The following is a 21,216-nucleotide window of genomic DNA, read 5'->3' as shown; positions in this document are numbered from 1 at the left end:
TACTGGGAAGTTGTTCTGGGTTTGATGGCCCCCTACCAAGTCACTCCAGAGGCTGCTGGACTGGATCTCTCTGTGTTAGAATTGGTAAGAATAAATCAAAGAGAGATGAGAGTTATCAACACAGGGATAGGAATTCAGATTCCTCCAGGACACTTTGGTTTGATAACTGCTCACTCAAGCCTAGCCCTGAAGAGTATTCATGTCATGGGAGGAGTGATTGATGCAGATTATCAAGGAGAAATTAAAGTAATCCTGTTAAACAATGGTGAATAAAATTTGGTTATTCGCACCCGTGGCAGAATAGCACAATTGTTTTAAAAACAATTGGGGGAAAAAAGGAAATCCACCTCAAGTCACCACTGTTTGTGGAGATAAAGGGTTTGGATCCACCAGTTTTAAGAATGGAGCTAAAATATGGGTCCAAAGCCCAAACAACCCTCCTGAACCAGCTGAAGTAATAGCTACAGGGGAAGATAATACCATTTTAATCATGAAACCTGGGCAAGAAAAATGGGAATATGTCCCTGCGACTGAGTGTTATTTGTGAGGGTAACTAGATGGTATAGAATTTTGTGCTGTAGATCCTGTGAGACTAAATTGACCTGTTTACCACAACAGTCCCTTTGGGAGAGCACATTATCCACATGCCTGGATACAAAGACCAATGTGAACACTGACTGACTTCCACGGACAGAAGAGGATGCCTTCACCGTGAGACTATTACTAATATCGCTAATCTTATCATTTCCAAATCCTGGCTGCAACCAGGGCTTCCCAGCCACTGTGGATCTGGATGATGGTAACACATGATCAGAGCACTTGGTGATGTATCTTTCTTAATCACTGTAGCTAACTCTTTGTAGTAATGATTAGGTGCATTGCCTTGGTTATTCTCTTTGCTGCTTAAAACTAGAGTATAATAAGCTTATCTTTTTGACTAAATTATTTTGAAGTATTCGGTGAAATAAGCCTCCTTTTTCTCTTGTGTCCTTTTTGCTGACCCTGTTGATTGGGAAAATGCTGTACAACCTCACCTCCATAAATGCTCGGAGGACGTTGCTCAGGTAGGCAAAGCTAGTGGCATGGCCCACTTGGGAAGGCTGGTGTCATGGGCTCTTGGGGGTGTTGAGATGTGGAGGAGTGTTCATACTGCTCTGTGGCAATGTGTCTCCTGGGAGGCTGTAACTGGATGGAGGGATTGCAAGGTGCTGCCTGCCCTTGAGTGGCATCCAAGCAACCTCACTTCAGACATTTCAAAGCCAGATCTCTGCCTATGAACTGGGCACCCTCAGTTGCCTTTTAGACAATGAGGGGAAAATAGGCATCTGCAAAGGGCAGCTCACAGAAATTCACTGAGATACCTATCTTAGGAGGAGAGGACACTCCCTCTGGAGATGTCTGTCCATCCCATCATGGAGGCCAAGAGAAATAGCTCAAACTTAACTGTCTACTTGCAGTCACTTGGTTAGAATGCAGTTCTGCTCTTGCTGACAGCCTCAGGAGGGGCAAGAAGTGAACAAACCTGAACTGAATTAGGTTTGTGGCTTCATCTTTACTTAGGGCCCAGGGTTAACCCAGCTATTTTTCCCCTTTATTATTCCTAATAGACTTCAGACTCATAGCTAGTCACAGCTTATGCCACCACAATACTCAGACACTAAAACCAATCTCCTAGTCATTAGTTTGGGAAAATAGAAAGGAAATTGAACTGCAAACCTGGTGCAAAGCCTTTGAAATAAATAAGGAGACTTGCAGTGATATGCTAGGGCATTGGAGAAGCTGTTAAAATGTTACCCTTAAAAGCAGGCACTGTGACCTGAGGGAAAATGATTTAAATCAACAGAATTGAACAGGAATCAAGGGTTTGATTCCTAGATGGGCAAAGAGAAATGTTCATCCTACCTGTAATTTGATTTGCTTCACTCAAACCAAGAATGTGAATCTCTTCTTCTCATACAATCATCCTCCATGTTTTGAAGAGGCCATTTTGCACACGTTGTGCACTTTATCACTTGGTTGTCAAACCAAACTGGGCACCCGATTTTTAATGAGCATTCACCACTTCAGCCTGGCTGTCCCCTGGTGGCAGGAAGGCAGGGGTAGAAAAGAGATTCTCCATTCACATCTCCTGTTGTACTTCTTCCATTAGCTACTGTTCCAGGAGGAGCTGCAGGTACTCTGCTGAAGGAGAAGAGGTGAAGCTGATTGTTCCCATCTCTCCCACTGAAAACGTTGAGGTCTGGCTGCTGGAAGTTGACCAGTCCATAGAGGCCAGTGTATGGGACAACATAGAAAGCTCACTTTGTGCTTATCCAGAGGTAGGAGTTTTATCAGACTGGCAGGTCTTGTATCCTGATTCCAGGCTTGCTATAGAGGTCACCAGTGATGATGCTGCATCCTTTGTATCTGTTCTGTGCATTTAGTTACACCTAATACCTGGGAGATACAGTGTCCTCAGCTCTGGGCCTCATGGTGGCTCTAACTCTTTCTTTTCACCAAACATGAAAATGGAGTAGGCAAAAGCCAGCTCTGAGCCAGCCTTGAATGTTTTTTGCTTTCTGAGCAGTAATTTGTACCCCTGACAAGAGAAGAGGCAGAAGTTGCCAGGACGCAGACCTGGACTTAGCAAGCCCTAAGTTTGATTGCATTGTGTTAGTACAGCCTGGGTCCTCGGGATACAGATGTGTTTCAGAGTACTTTCTTTCCCTTACCTAGCTGGGTGATTTGATTGTCCTGGTCCATGGAAGGTTGTCTAAGATACAGTGAGCAGTGTTGTCAGCTCTTCCTGTGATTGAGGTCCATGCCATGGATGTTGCAGCCAAGCTGATCAAGGAGAACGTGACAAGCAAGAATGAGTTTGAGTGGATCTCCCAGCTCAGGTAGGAACCACACCTGTTGAACCTCACCTGGCCTCCCTTGCCAGTCTTCATTCTCCTTACCCATCAGCCATGTCCAGGAAAAAAAGAGTTAGTCTGTAAGCAGCATTCCTGAGTTGCCTCTGATATCCCTTTGAGGAGTGGGAGTGCAGACTGCTCAGGATGCCAGTTCTAAGGCAACTGAGGCAGACCTAGTGTTGATGGCATCCACTGTGGCAATACAGACTAAGCCATACCCGTGTTTCACAGCCTCACTGAGAAAGGCCCTGCCCCCTGCCCAAGAAGGAGTGTGATGCTTGATGTAATACCTAATTTCAGGTCCTGTGAGAACTCCTGTCTACCCTCTTGGGTTACTTATAATTACTTCTCTGGAGAGATCTCCAGGCCTGCAGGCTGTAGTCTTACAAGTTGCTGTGCTGTCTGCCAGCCAGTGTTCCTCTTTCTGATGTCATGTTCTCTCATCATTAGACACAACTGGACCAGAGGGGACCTGAACCTCAGAGCTGTCAATGCTGAATTTATCTATGGCTATGAACATCTGGGGAACAGCAGCCATCTGGTTATCATGCCTCTCACTGACAGGTAAGGAGATTGTTTTGTGTGTCTTCTTTTATATATTTTTTTCCAGATTAACAAGCCTCATTTGGGATTAAGCCAAGGATCTGACCATGCTGTTCTTATGTATGTAAATAGAAACCATTTGTACAGTAAAAAACTACCTGAGACAAGGGCTTAGGAACAACCTGGCATTGGTTCTACTGTATTCCTAGTAATCAGTGCTCAAATGCATGGCTTTTCCTCTCTTGACTCTCAATGTAGTGTTCTGACTCAGATAAAGAATACCCACCTGATAGCTAAGGAGCTCTTCTACAAACCAGTAGAAGCAGCAGCAATAATAGTTACACCCTTTTATAACTGTCCTTTTCCTGGAGAGTGAATTTGTAGCCAGTGGCAGAAGGATTTATCCATTCAGGCACCTATGAGTACTAATCAAGGCCACATCTCTAACTCCATATCTCATAGGTAACTGCATATCTAAGCAGTTCTGCAAAATAATAAAGGATGGATTCTTACCTGTGTCCAGCTGGATAGATCATATGTTTCCCCTACTGAAATCAGTATCTCACAGGAGCTCTGCACCTGAAATTTGGAGGGGCACCTGCAGAACCAGCAGGAAGAGGCAAAACAGAAAAAAAAAAAAAGACCTGGGGAGAACACTAACAATCCAAACTGTTGTGTTCAACAGCTCCAACCAGCTTGACTTTATGGCAATGGGAAAGTCTATTCAAGGGACTAGCCAGGTACAATGAAATGCTCTATGTCATTATCCAAGAGTGGGTAGGGATGCTGGCCACTGGAAGTTGGTGGGTATTTTTCATATCAGCCCAGAAGGACAAGCAAAACCCTAATAAGGGGGTTATTGTGTTCCAGAATGTGCAAAGTTATAAAATTGCTGCAAGAAGGCAGAGACAGTTGAGCCAATTAAAAAAAAAAAAAAAAGGATAAAAAGATTCTGTTCATTTAAGGCAAAATTAAAATGCTTTGCACCAAGCCACTGTTAGACACTGGTGCAAATGTTTGCAGCTCTGGCTGTTGTTTTAATATCATACACTTTGGGCTGAGATTCAGCCCAGAAGCTGCTTAATCTTTAGGAGAGATTCTGCTGAGTGTATCCAGCCAAGAGACACTGCTCTAAGCCCTGAGGGAGCCTCTCAGAGAAGCTTCTCTCTTCTCTACATTTCAAACAGAGCTGGTCCAATTAGTCTGTTGCACACTGGTGAATCTGAATTAGTTACTCTAGCAAAAGCTGATACTCTTTTCTCAGATGTTTTCTTTGTAAGTAATTTAACTTCTTTCTCAAACCATGCCTTGTGGGAAGAGCACCATCCTCTTATATGTGCTTCCATCTTTATAGTAGTCTTCTAGGCTCTGAAAAATGGTCTTAAGACATGTCTAAATTGTATCTGCTACGCTTATTGCTCAGGTACAAAAGAGGAATTCAGTGTGACATCTCTCTCAAGCCTAAATCTGTATCATGCAGAATTTGTCTGAGGCTGTAGGATCACACATTGCCATGATCTTGCAGGGACCATTCTCCTTCACTCATCACATGGCCTGGGGTGTGTAGTTGGGATGAGGAGCTACAGCCCCTTCCACTGTGTCACTACCTGCTGTGGGCCCTTTTAGGTTCACTTCTTGTCACTAAGCTGTTTCCCCAGTAGAAGGATTTATAATTTCTAGATCTAGAACTTCTGGCTGCAGGTTTGCTCCTGTGTGATGCTCCTGACTTTCATCATCTCTCCTTCCTTGCCTAGCACTGGTGCATGGGCTGGCTCTGATCAGTCCAACCATATTGATATCGAGGTGCTGGCTGTGGTGGCCCAGCAGATCACAACCATTCAGAAGGGACAGGAGCAGAGGGTACTTAATGAACATGCAGATGCAAAGACAGACAAAATACTCTTCACTTGAGCTAGTCGAGGCAAGTCCTTGTCTTTGCATACATCTTCACAAAGGACCAGCTTCACTGCTCAGGGACAACTCAGACAGACATACTTGAACCTGAAGAGGCATGAGCAATGCCCAAGCTGTGGTGCATTATATCAGGCCATTGCCTATTCAGCATCCTGGGTGGGTTTTGTAACCTCACCCTTGTCTGTGCTGCCACCATTGCCCACAGTCTCACGTCTCAGCTTGAGCTGCAGTGCCAGCAGGCTTTAGAGAAGGAGACACTCCAATACAGATCCACTCAGCTGATACAAACAGGAGCTGCAATAAAAGCAGACAGTGTTCTGCCATCAGCTTCTCAGCACCACATTTGTCTAAATGTGTTATCCAAGTTTTATTGGATTCACAAAATCCAATATGTGCAGGAAAATGCATCCTCATGGACACACAGAGTTGCAACGAAAGTGAATCCTTGGCTCTACATGGAGTCTCAGCTGTCAGCTAGCCTAGCAGCCAGCCTCTGCTTTGTTCTCTGGAGACTCAGAGGGGTTAAGACCTGAATCTCCTTGACTTTGGCTTGGAATTAGAAATTTGCTCTCCTCAAATTCTTCTGCATTACTTTATCCCCCATCTAAAATTACAACCACACAGCTTTAAAAAGGATTTAGTTTTCTCTTTGCCTTCTCCACCACAAATTAATTCAGGTCCAAACTCTACTGCAGAGTAAGTGGAAAGATGTCTGTTTACAGCTGAAGGGATAGAAGTCTGTTCAAGAGCAAAAAAATAAAATAATAATAATAAAAATATCCTATTAGTAAATCTTCCATGAGCACAGTTTCTTAAGCAGGGGGAAACATTGTTGGTAATACTGGACTCCTGCAGTGGGGCCAGATTGAGTCACTACAGTTGAGGGCAGCTGTGTGTGTCTGTGCTTGATGATTTAACTACTGAAAGCCATTGTTTTCCTCTTGGAAGCTTCTGCTACATTATTTAATTTGCAGGTCAGGCTCAGCTCTATGAGGATGATTGTATTTTTTATTTTCTAGGTGGACCACTTTGTGTTTGAAGGCACAGAGATCCCACTGGTCCCATCCTGTGCAGGCTTCATCACAATGAACCCAGGGTGTGTGGGACATACTGAACGGCCCAAGAACCTGAAGGCAAGGAGGACAGACTGCATGGAACAGGGGTGACACAGGTACTGGATGCTGCCCAGACCACCAGTGTGTCCATGGCAAGGATTAGAACGTGATGCTTTTGTAAAGTTTCTAGGATAATTTTGAGATTTGTATCACATCTGTAAGCAAACGGCACTCTGCAGACAGTCTGACAGGTGCCAGACACACTCATGCTGTGTCATCTAAACAATCTGGGGTAAATACTCAGCCTTTTCAGTTTGCTGGAAAAAGCAAAAGAAAACAACCGTGTTTTGATCTTATGTTGGAACTGGATGTTTCAGGCTCTCTTCTGTCCTGTGACTCTATGATGGCCCCTGATTACTCTGTGATTACTGAGATCTCACCCTACTCTTTTGGGTTTAATGAAGCCAAAGTCCTTGCAAAGAAGATCACCACAACATTCAGACTATTGTCAGAGCAGCTCAGCAGCCAGATAGATGCCTTAATGTCCATGGATGTTTTTCAAGTGTGAGGCTTTCTCAGCCTAGACACAAAGTATGTGGATGGTTCTCTTGGTGTCTTGTGACAGCATATCACCAAAAGGTCATCATCTACCTCCCTTCTTTCTAACTCTCATTTCTCCTCTTGTCTTGCTTTCACCTTCAGTCTTAGCTAGAATTGGTCCTTGGCAGGACCATTGAGCCAAGCAGCCCTGCCTACTTCTCCCACCACCTAGGATTTTTGATCATCCAGTTATTGTCACCTTCCTCACCCATAGTCTGTACAGCTGAGGACTAGTTAGTTGTTTGAAGGATCCACAGAGTAGACTTGGATGAAGGAGCAGTTGTTCTGGAGGCATAACTCTCTCGTTTTTCTTTTCTCACCTGCTAACTGAGTGCATGCATAGGTTCACTCTTTTTTAGGTGATGCTTCTGTGTCTATTGACATTGTTTCCTCTGTGCCTTTTCCGGGATCATTATGACTTTGGGCTGAGAGCTGTGAAGACTGTCATCTCAACAGCTGGCAACCTCAAAAGAGAGAATCCTACTATGAATGAGGTAAATGTGCTTATACTTCACACTGCCATAGACTTATGTGGCCTTTTCTGTAGCCACATAAGAGAGGCAGGATCTTTGAAGTTCTGAGTTCTTAAATCTTTGCAGGAGCTGACCTGCCTGTGGGCTATCAGGGATGCCAGTGGACCAAAATTCCTGCAGGGCAACCTCCGGCTTTTCAGTGGTGTTATCTCTGATTTATTTCCCGAGATCAGAAAAGAGCCTGTTGATTATGGCATCCTGGAAGAAGTCATTTGCAAATCCTGCATCAAAGAGGGTCTGAAAGATGTCGATGGTGAGGAGAAAGGCTCTTCACAAACTCCCTCTGGGCCTGGGCTTTTAGTCCAGTGCTCTGTGCTAGAAAAGAGCCAGCTGGTCCTAGACCCACCCTGCATCATCTTCCTCTACAGGTTTTGTGACTAAGTGCATCCAGCTCTATGAAACCACTGTGGTTTGTCATAGCCTTATGCCAACAGTCTCTGGGAAGGTGAAGGTATCACTGGGACACTGTGCTAGCCCCAGCAAACCATCACCTACCTAGTGATGCAGAGGGTTAAGCTTCACAGAAAACTCATGCTCCAGCATTCCCAGCTTTTCTCAGTAGTCAGGAGACCAAGATGCTGCCTTTTAGTACTGATTTATAGCCATGGGGAAATACATTAGTAGCTCACTCTTTCGAGCTGAGAGATTAGATTGAGGCCTATTAGCTCTGCTGCAGATTTCTAAGGCTGAGGCATACTTTGACACCTTGAGATGCTTCAGGCCTCCTGCATGGGAGATCTGACTTCCTCTCCCCTGCACACAGAGTGCTTTATTTCCATGAGTACAACCAGACATCCCCTTACTATGTTGCTGTCCTTCCTTATGTCTCCTTTCTCACTGCCTTTTGAATGCAGTTGCTGTGAGGGCAAGTCACTTTGCTGTCACAGAGCCGTGGCAGTTTTAGCTCCCTTGCTCTCCTGCTTTTGCACAGTTATGAAGTCCTGGCAGCTGCAATGACATCACTGAAAGGTCAGCCTGCAGCCAGTGGTGGGAATTACAAAGCAGTCAGCTGCTTCGTGCTGAATCCCAAATCCATCACAATGGGCCAGCTTTATGGAGAGTTCAGCCAGCTAATGCATGAGTGGTAAAGGACAAAACCTGCTCTCCTTCCTTCCTTCCAGACGGGAAACGCTTTTCTTCTGGTCTGGAGCGTCTTCTCTTCAAGGCTGAGAACTATTTAGAGTAGTGGCATAAAACCAGAAGTGATCAAGTCCTTATCCTCACTGAGCTCCAGGAGCCAGTCACGGCGATTTAAGCTGACATCTTTCATTGTGTGCTTGGCCCAGCTGCCAGCACATGCCCAGACAGTTACTGCAGCTCAGCTCGCAGCATTAACTGCATAACAAGGAATAATTGGATTGCTTGGAGCTCATGCCCCTGCTCTAAGATACAGCAGCTCACAAACACTTGCTTTGCTCCTGAAGAAAAGTGACCTCTGTACTGCACACTTGGATTGTTCTGTATGAATACACTGGTGGCCTTGAATGATGAGGAGTGACTTGCAGGCATAAAGAGGCATTTTGTGCCTGTTACCAGGGCTCCTGCTTGCTTTTATGGTTTGGAAGGAAGAACCAATAGCCCATTTCCCCTCCTGACAGCCAGGTCCTACTGTTTATGTTTCCATATGTGACCTGAGGTTGACTTTGCAGCTCACTTGATTCAGAAGCAAAGATGTTCAGTGTGGATCTCCCTGTGTCCCTGCCACCCACCACTAGCTCAGGGGCAGAGCTAAAGACTGTTCTGTAAAATGAGGGCAACTAAATAAATATGAAACTAACTGCCTCTAGGGAGAGAAGAGGCAAGTTTTGCTGATGCTGAGACCTAGGGCTTCCCTACCTGGGCTCTGGTGCATCTTTGCTGAAGGACATTTCATAGGTTATTCCAGTTAAGCTTGACAGTTTATTTATGATGTGACTCTACCCGAGGGCAGCACACAGACACATTGACATAACAGAAAGAAAAATACAGCAGCCATGTAAAATGTATTTGCACACAAATCCATCTGTTTTAATCAGCTGAGCTTTAGAACAGACTGTTTTCCCTTCACCCCTGTAACAATACCCTGAAATTCACTGGCACTATAAAAATAACAAATAATTCTTTAATAATGGGAGTAGAGTCCAGAGCATGAACAGAAATTGTGCTCCAGCTTTTCACGTACAGATTAAGTTCTTGCTGTCAACAGCCAGCATTCCTTGTGTGTCTGCTCTCCTGTTGACCAGCTCCAGCACCAACTGGGTTCACAGGCAGCTGAGGATGGGGAGCTTCTGCTATAAAGAGGGCAGAGTAATGCTCTTTAGCCTGGATTCATGCTTGTAATCTACAGTTGCCCAACTGAAGCATGTGAATTAACAGAGTAGCTGTCCTGAGTCTCCCTTTACACTTGGTGGAGAAAAAGGCATTCCAGAGAGCAAATAACCTGCCTGGGACCTGAACTGGATGCTAGCAAGGCCCCTTTGCTTCTCACTGAGGACAGAGACATTAAAGGGAAGCTTGGCATTTTTTAGTTGGGTGACATGAAGTCCAGATCATAATGCCCAAAGAAATTGTTTCACGGTGCCACTCAGGCTGAGCTGTATGTCTCAGTAAAAGAGAGAAGGAGGTGGACCTGGACATTTTGTCTGTGCCAGGGGACCTCCTGGAGGGGGAAGGAATGCTGTCACCACTTCAACTACCTCACTCTCACTGAGATGGAGGACAGCAGCAAGAAAGCTATCTCCTCTACCTCCTTGGCAGCTGGATGGGTAAGTTCTGCAGACAACTGCCACCTTCTCCTCATGTTATAGGTCATCACAATGATAATAGAGTTTGGAAGGGGAGTAATTAATACTGATGATCTGATCAAAGTATTGGAAGCTGGAATTTGCATTAGTTTCTTGGAGATGCTGTCGGGGGAAGTGTTGTTTGGATCTGGTGCAAATCAGCAAACTTAACTGGCTCTCACAGTTTCATACAGGATCCTGTAGCTTGGGCCTTTCAAAGGGGATTTTGTTTGTGATGGATGATGCAGATATCCTTCCACTCAGCAGGTAAAGCAGTAACTCTGGTTTTTTTGTCTCTTTCCAGCTGGACTCCTAGGAGAAAAAAAGTTACAGAGATCCAGTGCGAAAGTAAGAGGAGAAAGATGAGAGAGAGAGATTGTGAACACAAGAAGCTGATGGGCACAGCATGGTGTAGCTTACCTGTGCTTTCAGCAGACACTTGCCCAGACAACAGCCTTCTGTGGAAGCAGAGCCTTCTGTTAGTCTCCATCTGCTGCAGCCTGTGGGCAGATGAGCAGGGTGGGTCTAAGCATGGTGCTACAGCCACCCAGAAAAAAGGGTTCATTTGGAGTGACACGAGCCCTCTTCTGTTTGACAGGGTGGGAAATTTAGGATCAGCTTTGCAAATGTGCCCTCATCTGCAAGTCTGCCAGTAGGAAGGAGTGAAAATAGTGAGCTATGAGAGAAGCAAAGCAGAAGTTTCTGAGTGCTTCTGATATTCACAGGCACCAGTACCTGACTGGGAGGTCAGGGGCACACAGAAACATCTAGTTGTGATTATAAAAGAAATTACAGAACTTTGGAAATAATGCAAAAAAATGCAACATGCTAGGATGTCATAGGGCTCTACTTCCCCAGGAGTGTTTGTAATGAACTTAATTGGGAGGGGGGAAAGAAAAAGAGTGTTTTGTGCTCTAAAACTGGCAGCTGTCTTTAAATCTTGCCAGACTGTTGCATAAGGAACTCTGTGACTTTGCACTTGCTGAGCTTGAGGAGTCTCAGGGTGGTTTAGCTAAGGGGGCACTCGCACCTCCTAGCTTAAAAGTAGCAGAGACTCCACTGTGGGAGTGTAAGGAGGGAGAAGGAAAAACTGTCTGGAGTATTTCAGGCACCAGTTACGTGTCTGGCAGTGTCTCTCCCTGGCGTGCATCAAGTCCTAACATCACAGAATGGTTGGGATGCATTCTTCCCTCCCCACATCTGGTTCCCTTTTGTTGGAAAACTCATTGGCAAACTGTCCACTGCAGTGAGCAGGTGCTTGGTCACATCCCCACACAGTCTCTGCAGAAGAGAGAAGAAGAAAAGTGTGTTCCTGGCCAAGTCCTAGCAACACCTCAGCTGCTCAGTGCCACCTGTCTGCTCTGCTAGGACCTTCTCAACCCAGAGTCACCACCTTGGCATCCTCTCCACCTTCCTTTGTCTCTGCAGCAGGAGCACTTGCAGTCTAAGACCTGAATGAGCCCTTGGTTGGTGCCAGTCTCTGTGTATCCCACCAGCATATCCCAGCTGCTGCCCACACCAGCAAAGTCACGTTACACCTTCAACCTCAGAGACCTCTCCAAGGTGTTCCAGGCCGTGCTCATGGCTGAGCCTGGCAAGACTGAGGAGAGTTCTCCCATCAGCACAGCCATGCCATTGCCACCCAGGGGAAGACCAGAAATATTCCAGTTAATACCTGGCCTTTCATGTTGAAGCTGTGGTGTTTGTACTGTTCAATGAAGGTGGTGACCTTCCCTTTGGCTATATTGCCTAGTACCAGTACTAAACAGACCCCCCTGTCACCCCAGCCCTTGGTGTGGAAGCAGCTGAGTGGCCACAGGGAGTCAGAATGACACAGCCCAGCTGTTCAGGGCTGGAAGGAGCCATAGGGGACCAGACAAGGGAATACAGAGGTCACAGGTGTTGTCCTGTTACCAGCTTGTAGCAATGGAAGCTTCTGCCCCTTCAGCTCTTCTGAGGACCTTGCTGTGGCTCCAGTCTAGCCAGCAGAGATTGACTTAGCACAGGAGGTACTTGGAACCCTGGTTCTGTGTTACACCCCAATAAAAGGACCTCTACAAAAAACAGAGGAGCATCTGGAAACAGCAAAAATTAAAGAAAAATGGGGAGAAGATAAGGACAAACAGCAAGACATTTAAAACTCTCAGAGAAAGCCTGACATAGGGACACATAGAGGGGGAATGAACCAAAGCTGTAATGAGCTCTCTGCAAAGCAGCTGGTTTGACAAGAGTTGATTTTGAGAGGAGAAGAGAATGCAGCTTCCTCCATCCAGTTCTTTCCCCACTGCAGCTGCCTTCTGGCAGGAGTGGAGCTGGCGACATGCTGGGCAGGAATCAGCTTTCATGACAACAAGACTCTTAATGCTTCTCTGCTTCTCTCACAGGGGTGTTTTGCTGGGATTTCCTACCAGAACAAATTGCATCTGCCAAGACTGTGGTACCATGAGAGCTGCTGGGTCCTCTGTGGTCGCCTGGTCAGCAAGGTTCTGTTTGGGGAATTCATGGAGCCAAGTGCCAATATCAAACTGTTGTAAGGAATTGACAGCCAGGAACAGGTAAGGACCCTGGGAATCATGGTGATGTGAACTATGTCTTCTGCAAACAAAAGAAAATCGTTAATAGTAACCGTGGGGCTTCTTGAATTGAAAACGTCTGGAATCACAAACCCTCCCAGGGCTCTCCTGTGAAATTCTACCCTAGATATGGACAGTGGCTGCATTTAGTCTGATGGGAAGTTGAGGCGGAGCAAGCTGTCCCTGCATTGCCATCCTGGGGGCAGCCTGCTGTGCCAAATCTCCCAAATGGGCTGCACTTGGGACTGAAAAGTGAAATTTGCTGGAAAGAAGTGGCACATTACCCCCAAACAACACTACTTTTGCCATCAAAGACTTCACAATTGACCTTTACAAGTAATTAATGTTACTGCCAGATTCCTTGTTGGAGAAGATAGTATGAGTACTTTGGTAGTGGTAATTAAGCAAAGGCAATGAGCAGTGTGTTTTGTACTCATTATCAGAAACAGATGCTTATCCTGTTGTCTCTCCTCTTGTGATAGCTGTGTGACAAGGACTAGTAATTAACTGAGCTTTCCAATCTTTTGCAAAGTAGGTGGGCCTGTCCCCCACCGAGGTGAGCACAGCTGAGCCTGCCAGACCCACCAAGCTGCTGCACAGGCCACTGATGTGCACAGGACTTTGGCTCCCAGGCAGGAGTCTCAGCACTGTGTTAATTTCAGCTAATGCTGCTTTTCCCAGGTTGTCAGTGAGATTGCTGAGGGGGCAGGACCAAATCTCAGATGTCTTCATGCTTGATCTCATGCTCTGGCCTGAGGGGGCTGCTGAAGAGAGGCCTGGAAGGGCAGGAGACACTGTTCCTGTAGCTGTTCTGTGTGATGGCTGGAGCAGGAGAGGAGCCTCCTCCTTGCACAAGATCCTGCACTTTGGTGCCAGGACTGAAGCTGTCAGTGGCACGGTAGGTGCCACACTCAGCACAGCTCCTGTACGCTCAGTGTGCTGTCTCTCTAGACACACAGTGCAAAAAGGTCCTACCCTGTAGTCTGTAACGGCTCTAAAAGAATGATGATCCCCTGCTGCCTGTGCTCCCTGGCTCTGCTTTCCTCCCACAGCTCCTGCAGACAGCAGAGGACGTGGTGAGGATGCAGGAAGAGCTGGAGCCCGCCCGCCCTCTCCTGGCGCAAGTAGCCAAGGACACAGCGGCAACCACGGAGCAACTGCAGGTACCACTGCACTAAGTCTGGCTGCTCAGACTGGACAGAGGGCTTGGGGAGGCTTTGTGGGGACTGTACCAAATCCTGCTTGATCTGACAGTAAAACAGATAGTCAGAGAAAGGAGGCGATTCTGAGTTGGACAAGTAACAGCTGTGGCAGGGAAGGACAGGCTTACTGCTCTGCAGTTGTGAATAACAGACCTTTTTATTCCCCACAAAACCATACAGAACTCCTTTTCCCAGAAGGTGGGGCAAGACACAGACAGTGTCACTCCACTTGGCCCCATCACCCAAACTCTTGTGGAGTTGGCATGAAAATTCTCCTGTCTATACAAGGTTTCCAGTGCCAACTCTTGAGATGCATCAATTTCTTACACATCATCTAACCCACCCAGCAACTCCAGAAACTCTTAATTTAAGGAATCAGCTTCCTGCTTCTTTTAAGCCCAGCTGCTGAGCCATGACCCAAGTCACCTGTGAGTGGAGCTAGGACCACTAGAGTTCTCTTCCAGCCCAGGATTAGTGACCCAGCCCAAACAAAAGAGGACATCACTTGTATGGCAGGGAGCAAGGACCCTTTTGACCTACTCCACTGACCTACTGGGAAGCTCCATCAGTGATCCCTTGGAGGAAGCTGACACCTGCTTCTCCAGCTCTTCCACCACCTCTCTCAGATGATCCTCATTGCAGTAAAAGTAGACGTAGAGGTTGCGCTGTGTCTGCAGGAGAGGGCTCTCCAGGGATCTGCGCCTGGCTGCCAGCTCGCTCAGGAGGTCTACCAGCTTTTGGTAGAGGTTGTCCTGCATGGTGATCAGTTGCTGCATCAGCTCGGTCATCTCCTGAGGGGCAGAACCCAAACACATGTCAACATGCAGAAAGGGGGATTTCCTCCCACCTGTGGAACAGCTCAGCCCATCACAAACTGCCCCCCCTGGCTCAGGCCTCCAAACACATCCCGTCCAAGGAACAGAGGTAACTTTACTGGGCCACCTTGGCTAACAGCCCGACCTTTACACTGAACAGCACGTGTGAAGCACAGCTAGAATCACCTCTGTCCCTCAGCAGAGGCTGCTGCCTCACTGCACAGCTTTGGGACAAGGCAAGGATCAGGCCAGCCTCCTCTCCCTGGGTGGACTGGGAGGCACTAAGTTCTCCCCCCTGCACCCAGGGAGGGTGGCACAGAGGGGTCTGACTCCCACCCAGCAAGGCCTGGTGGAGCAGTTCTTACTGGAGAGGAGAGCTGCAGCTGGTTGGAGCTGTTGTACAGCAGCCGGTAGAGCTGCTCTGTGGAGGACTCCAGGGCAGGGAGCTGGGATGTAGGAGCTGCCAGCTGTGTTTCCAGTGCCCTCTGGTCCTGAACCAGCTGGGAGCACCGGGCTGCTAGGGCCTTATAGCTGCGGAACTGCTGCACACTCTGGTCTTGTCCCATCAGTATGTCCCAGAGCCTGCAGGAGGGGACAGCCAGCCAAAGGTGTGAGAAGTGGGCCAGTGATGAGGAAGAACGGGGCTCAGGGGATACTGTGTGCTGTGGGACTGGGATGCAAGCAGGTGTGGGACAACAGCCCCTCCTGGTGAGCAACCCATGTACTAGAGGTCTAGGAAGACCACCAAGAAGGACTGGGTTGGCTCAAGAGCCAGTCAGGGACTCCCTGCTGGCAGACACCAGCACCCAATATTCCAGAGCTGTGCAGGGAGGACAGAGAATCCCCTGTCAGTGCAGGACACCCAACCAGATAAAGTTCTTGTTCCAAGCAGCTTATGCTTCCTTCTGGCCCAGCTCTCCTCCTCCATGGCTGAACACTTGCCTCTACACTCTCCTACCTTCACATCCTAGGAAAACATCTGTTCTCCATATTCACTCCCTTCTTTAAGTCCACACTTTGCTGTATCAGCCCTAGTCAGCCAGGAAGAAGCAGTTGCCATCTTCTGGGGCATTTCATACCACTGTGAGGCTGGCTCTGCACTGGCAGAAGAGCACTGCTAGACTGCCTATCAGCTTGGGTCTGCTGTGTGCCTCCCCCATTCCCATGCCACCTCCTCCACCTCTAGTTTGTTCCTCACGCACACAGATGTCCTTACCGTAGAGCAGTGGGGTCTTTGGGGTCTACCCATGTGCGTGAACAACTGTTCCAGGAGGAGCTGGCATCTTTGAAGTAGTCCTGCTGCTCCTTCAGCCTGGCCTGGGCTTCCCTCATGGCCGTTGCCATCTTCCCCAGCTGAGCAACCTTCTGCTCTAGCTGCTTTCTCTCCCGTTGCAGCTGGAGCTCCAGCAGATCCAGGCGGCTCCGCTGGCCCAGCAGCCACGCAGCCGCCTCCTTTTGCCTCCTGGCAGTGTCCTGCAGACCAGCAGCTTCCAGGCTGAGCTGCCTCTGCAGGACAGGCAGGCTAGAGAGGCGGGCCTGTGCCTTCAGCAGGGGTGGTAGCTGGTGGTTCAGGATCTGCACGATGTTGCAGCGCAGGATGTGAAGCTGCTTCTGGTGCTGGGGGGCCTGACTGCAGAGCTCTGCCTTGACTGCCTGCTGGGCATGGGGGAGACAAGACAGGCTGGTGGCAGAGGGCAGGGTGCACAGCCCACTGCCTGGCTCTGCCACCCCCTCCTGACATGTCAGCTGTGCTCCAGCGTTTGACAGCAGGGGCTGCCTGCAGCGTGGGCAGACCCTGCCACAAAGGGTGGTGGAGGGAAGGGAGCATTGGCCTTACCTGGTTCTTCTCAAGAGCTTCCAGAGTCTTCTGGGCCCACTCCAGTGCAGCACAGTTGCCTTCCACTTTTGCTGACATGACTATAACCTCCCTCTGGGCACAGATATGTGCTTTCTCTATTCGGCTCAGCTCCTTCCAGAAGCTGTCTTGGTCCTTCAGTAGCTCATCACCATCAGTCACGAGGCCTTCTGGCACCATTTTTTGCTTGGTGTCCATTTTCTCTGTGGCTTTCTCACTGCCATCTCTCTCCTCTTCATCCTCCATGCTCAACATGTCTCTCCCATTCCTGCCCTCCACTAGCAGCTCTGCCATTGAGTCTTGGACCAGTATTCCTTGACTTGCTGATACTACCCCCAATGGTGTCTTTGCACACTCTTGATATGGAGCTTCTCTTCTTCTTTCTGGTATTTCCTGGTCTAAGTTAATTTGCGTCCCAGACTCCAGCTTATCCTTCTCTCCCTGAGCATCTGAAGCCTGGACACTCCCTGGTAGGACCTCCTGGTTTAACTTCTCAAACACATCAGTGGCCTGTTGTTCTAGCTCCATGTAAGGGCCAAGATCCATCTCACACAGCAGTGCTGGTGGCCGGCCTTTCCCCACGTCCCCATACCACTCTGCCAGTTGCTTTGCATCCTTGCTGATCTGTCTCAGGACAGCACTCATTTGGAAGATCTCCACTTCCAGGTCTATCTGAGCCTTCCTCAAGTCCTGCTTCACTGCTTTGTCCTTTTCCTCCAAATACCTCAGCTGCTCCTGCAGGTTGGCTACCCAGACCTGCAGTTTGTTGTACCGCCAGAGCTGACGGTCACGATAGTCCTGAAGCTCCTGGAGCTCCTGCTGCAGGGCCTCCAGAGAGGAAGCCTCATCATCTGGTACCATGCTTGGGAACTCTGGGACCTGGAGGCACGACTGCAATGCTTGCTCAAGGGCATCACCTTCCAGGATGGGCTTGCCTGCAGCCAGCAGGGCCTCATAGGCCTCCACTTCAGCTGGGGTCAGCACATTCTCCTCGGTCACTGTGCTGCAGAACCACTCAAGGAACTGCCTTGTCTGAGGGCAGTCAAAGAGCCAGTCAAAGTCCTTCTCACAGAGGGTGTCTGCATGGGGGTAGACCAGCCTCAGCGTCGCCATAAACTGTACCCCTCTGTTGGCTGTATCTAGTGGGAAGTCATGGGAGTGTCTGTGACTGGACATGGCAAGGATGGTCAGCACTAGAAGGGAAAAAGCAGGAATCATCCTGGTCTGCATTATGAAAGGAGTCAAGTCCAAAAACGTGGCAGGAGAAAAGCTAGGGTGCAAGGTGAATGACTACTGGGAACCAGGCAGGAGCCTTGTCCAGGACCCAGGGAAGTTCCTGAACAGCCTACTGAAGTACATTAAGGTAAGTGGTGGCACAAGGAAGCTGTGACCAGGGATTTAGGTGCTGCCTCACCAAGACCCATCTCACAGCAATGAGAAGTACTGCATAGCCAAGGAGAAGCTTGAGATCCTTCCTGGATCTCCAAAGGCTGCACAGGGTCCTGTTTGAATGGAAACAGGAGAGTTTAGATGCTCACAGCAGCTTAGCTGCACCTAAAGAAAGACTATGATGGTGCTTCTTGTGGCAGGGACACCACCACAAAACACTGTGCAAGGAGTGGCTGAGACAGCTGTGAGAAAACAACATTCCTCACACCAAGGAGACAAGCCTGATCACCCTTGGAGACCCATGGAAATCCATTCCTGGAGAGCAAGTTGCAGAAAAACCCAACACTTGAGGCTGAGGGTGCCTTGGAAAAAGGCTAAAACACTTGACTCACCACTCACTAGGGTCACCTGTTCCAAAGGACAGACCCCAAACCAAAGTGCTCAGTGACATCCAAGGGTCTCCTCACTGCAGAGCTGGAACTGCTGCTGCAGCTCCTTGTGCAATGAGCAGGAGAGGGCCTGGCAGCATCCAGGGCAGCAGCTCTGAGGGCATCAGAGGCTTCACCTTTACAAACCGCAGGCTTAGAGCCAGGCCCTGGGCCATAACCTGCCCAAGCACTTTCCATGGCTCAGCTGCTTCAGGCAGAGCTGCAGCTCTGGGCTCAGCTGCTGCTAGAGGAACCCTCACCACAATCCTCAAACAACCACATCAGGACCACACAGGGTCTGGGGCAGCAAAGGCTTCTCTCTGGTCAGCTGCATTGTGCTACTGGTTGTTCCAACAGCTTTTTCTACCTCATTAGGTTTACCCAAGGACACCCTGTCTGTGGAGAATGGGATAACACAGGTCTCCCAGCGCTGGACTCGCTACTTCGATCCCCAAGGAGGAGCAAACAAGTGGAGCAAGAATCTGGTAAGAGCTGCTGGGAGGAAAGCCAGGTCCACCAGGTTAGGGGAAGCACCCTTTTGTCAGGAGCCATGCAGAGCAGTCTCAGGCTTTGGGCTCCAAAGCTGCAAGACCCTACACTGTCCCAGCCCAGCCTACCCAGAACCAAACAGGCTCCACATCCCTAGTCATCCCAGGGAGATTTCCCTGCTTGGGGCAAGCAGCACAGGGCAGGAGGGGCCCTACTATAAGCTAGTGGGGCATCAGATTCCCACTCTAGCCCTCCACCGGCATCCTGGGGGCCCTATATCTTTCACCACACCCTAAAACACAGTCCAACACTAGCATCTCCCCTAAAAGCCTTTAGGATCCCTAGGACAAAGGGATCAGGGCATTACCTGGCTATTAAGCACAATTCCTGCTGCCAGAGTGCTCGGAACAGACGACCACCTCTTCCCTTCCTCCAGAGGACCACCCATTGCCCTTTTGAAGGGTCAGGTGGGAGGCTCAGGAAGCTGCTCCTGGTTTGCTCCCCGAGGGCTCTTCCTCCCCACCTGCTCTCACTTTGCAGGCAAGCAAGTTCCGAGTTACCAGTGTGGGGGTCTGCAGGGGGCTTTTTGAAAGGGGTTCTCTTCTTTCCCCCTCTTTTTCCTGCTGCCTCACTGAGCTGTCTGTAGTGCCTGGTGACATGGATTAAACTTGCAAGAGCAAAAAAACACCCGAGCAAGAACACCTTGCTGCTCCAGGGAGATGAAGCAGCTCAATGAGAGGTGTACCATGCACCAGGGCTGGGTGTGAAGGTGAGACACCCTACCTGCTGGATACCAGCCATGCTGGCATGCTGAGACCCCCTGTTAAAGAGGAATGGGGTTACATGGAGGGGCTTCACTTGTACTGGGATCCAGACCCTCTCCAAACAGAGGTGGGCCCTGACTTGCTCTGCTCCCTCTGTTTTTTCTCTGTAGGTACAACAGCCTCCTACAGATGATTGCTCAAAAACTGAAGAATTTGCTGAGAGCTCTGAAGGGCCTGGTGATGTCCTCTCAGCTGGAGCTGATGGCCAGCAGCTTGTCCCCAACAACAACGCTGTCCCCGAGGTATGGAATGCCAAGGTATGTGTCCCAGCCAGCCCAGCTGCTGGCTGGAGCTCACCCCAACCACAGGAAGGGTTCATCAACCACCACAGCTGGACTGGGCATTCTCACATGGAGCTGGTTCCTGCTCCCCTGGCATGGATATGGCTCCTGCCTAGTGCAGCTTGTGCCCCAGGCTGGATGAATTCCTGGGCTCTGGGCAGCTGTCAGCAGCTGGGGCACAAGGTCTTGTTCCTCCAAGGCTCCCACAGGCACCCCGCTGCATTTCAGCTGGCGTCGTCGTGCCCAAGGGGCTTAACACAGAGGTGGGCATCATCTGGCTGTGTCTTGTCCCCAGCCACAAGGCTCCAGCCACCAGCACCTACCTGTGCCCCATCTACAGGACTCACTCGTGCTGATAGGTGCCCCAAAGGCAGCGCTCCAGAAGTGAGAGTGTAGAAGCAGCCAGGAAGGGCAGCCCAGGAGATGCTGCAGGAGTTCCTCAGGCCACTCACTGGCATGGGGTGAAGCAGTTGGCTGACACTGTCCAAGGAGAAAAAGGTTTCTCCTGCTGTGGTTGTGGAGATGGAGCAACGAGGCAATAGTGGCACTGGCCCGGCTCTCCTCAAGAGCACACCTGAAAATACCCAAGCCTGTTTCCCCAGCTCTGCCCAGTCTGTCACCTAGCATGGGGATGGGACAGGGCATCTCTCATGGGGTCACTCATACAGGACTCCCCAGTCAGCATCTGACAGCCTGGGTTGCAGTACCACACTCCTGCCCCTGCTTCCCCCCTTACAGGCACACTGTCAACAACAGACCACTCCACCAACTATGTGATTGCAGTGGAGATCTGTGCCCTGGACTTCTAATCAGCCCAGGAACTCATCTCAGCTGAGGGCCTGAGCCAGGGCAGGCAGCTGCTCCCCCTCTCCTGCCCCTGAACTGTGTCAATAAATTGAGTTTGATGGCACCATCATCACATTCACCTGGTGGTTACAGTACCCACAGTGACCTCCAGTTTTTAGCACCAGAAAAGAGCTGGCAGTAGGGCTAGCATGGCCACTTGCTACTACTCCCTGTCCCCCACACACCCCTCTCCCTTCCCACACACCTCTCCCT

At 49.2% G+C, this 21,216-nt stretch overlaps 1 protein-coding gene across 1 annotated transcript in view; it reads left to right on the top strand.

The window, feature by feature from the left end:
- DNAH1 (dynein axonemal heavy chain 1) overlaps nt 1-20,934 on the top strand; it is an 88,792-nt gene extending 67,858 nt beyond the window's left edge. Inside the window, 33 exon segments of the mRNA XM_051627875.1 lie at nt 1,019-1,064; nt 2,150-2,172; nt 2,174-2,402; nt 2,716-2,879; nt 3,345-3,474; nt 3,996-4,067; nt 4,070-4,156; nt 4,158-4,177; nt 5,192-5,297; nt 6,371-6,484; nt 6,784-6,801; nt 6,804-6,934; nt 7,413-7,500; nt 7,606-7,792; nt 7,908-7,984; nt 8,427-8,623; nt 9,762-9,825; nt 10,132-10,198; nt 10,201-10,260; nt 10,263-10,283; nt 10,606-10,622; nt 10,624-10,649; nt 11,798-11,907; nt 12,714-12,831; nt 13,706-13,772; nt 13,927-14,037; nt 16,287-16,412; nt 17,488-17,600; nt 17,929-18,109; nt 18,336-18,466; nt 18,937-19,048; nt 19,987-20,133; nt 20,896-20,934. Coding sequence (XP_051483835.1) covers nt 1,019-1,064; nt 2,150-2,172; nt 2,174-2,402; nt 2,716-2,879; nt 3,345-3,474; nt 3,996-4,067; nt 4,070-4,156; nt 4,158-4,177; nt 5,192-5,297; nt 6,371-6,484; nt 6,784-6,801; nt 6,804-6,934; nt 7,413-7,500; nt 7,606-7,792; nt 7,908-7,984; nt 8,427-8,623; nt 9,762-9,825; nt 10,132-10,198; nt 10,201-10,260; nt 10,263-10,283; nt 10,606-10,622; nt 10,624-10,649; nt 11,798-11,907; nt 12,714-12,831; nt 13,706-13,772; nt 13,927-14,037; nt 16,287-16,412; nt 17,488-17,600; nt 17,929-18,109; nt 18,336-18,466; nt 18,937-19,048; nt 19,987-20,133; nt 20,896-20,934 — 3,199 coding nt within the window.
- The last annotated feature ends 282 nt before the right edge of the window (nt 20,935-21,216 follow it).

This window comes from Apus apus, chromosome 9 (genome assembly GCF_020740795.1).
Source record: "Apus apus isolate bApuApu2 chromosome 9, bApuApu2.pri.cur, whole genome shotgun sequence".
Taxonomy (NCBI): Eukaryota; Metazoa; Chordata; class Aves; order Apodiformes; family Apodidae; genus Apus; species Apus apus.
The sequence above is the reverse complement of the archived record's forward strand: the minus strand, read 5'-3'. Positions and strand labels throughout refer to the sequence as shown.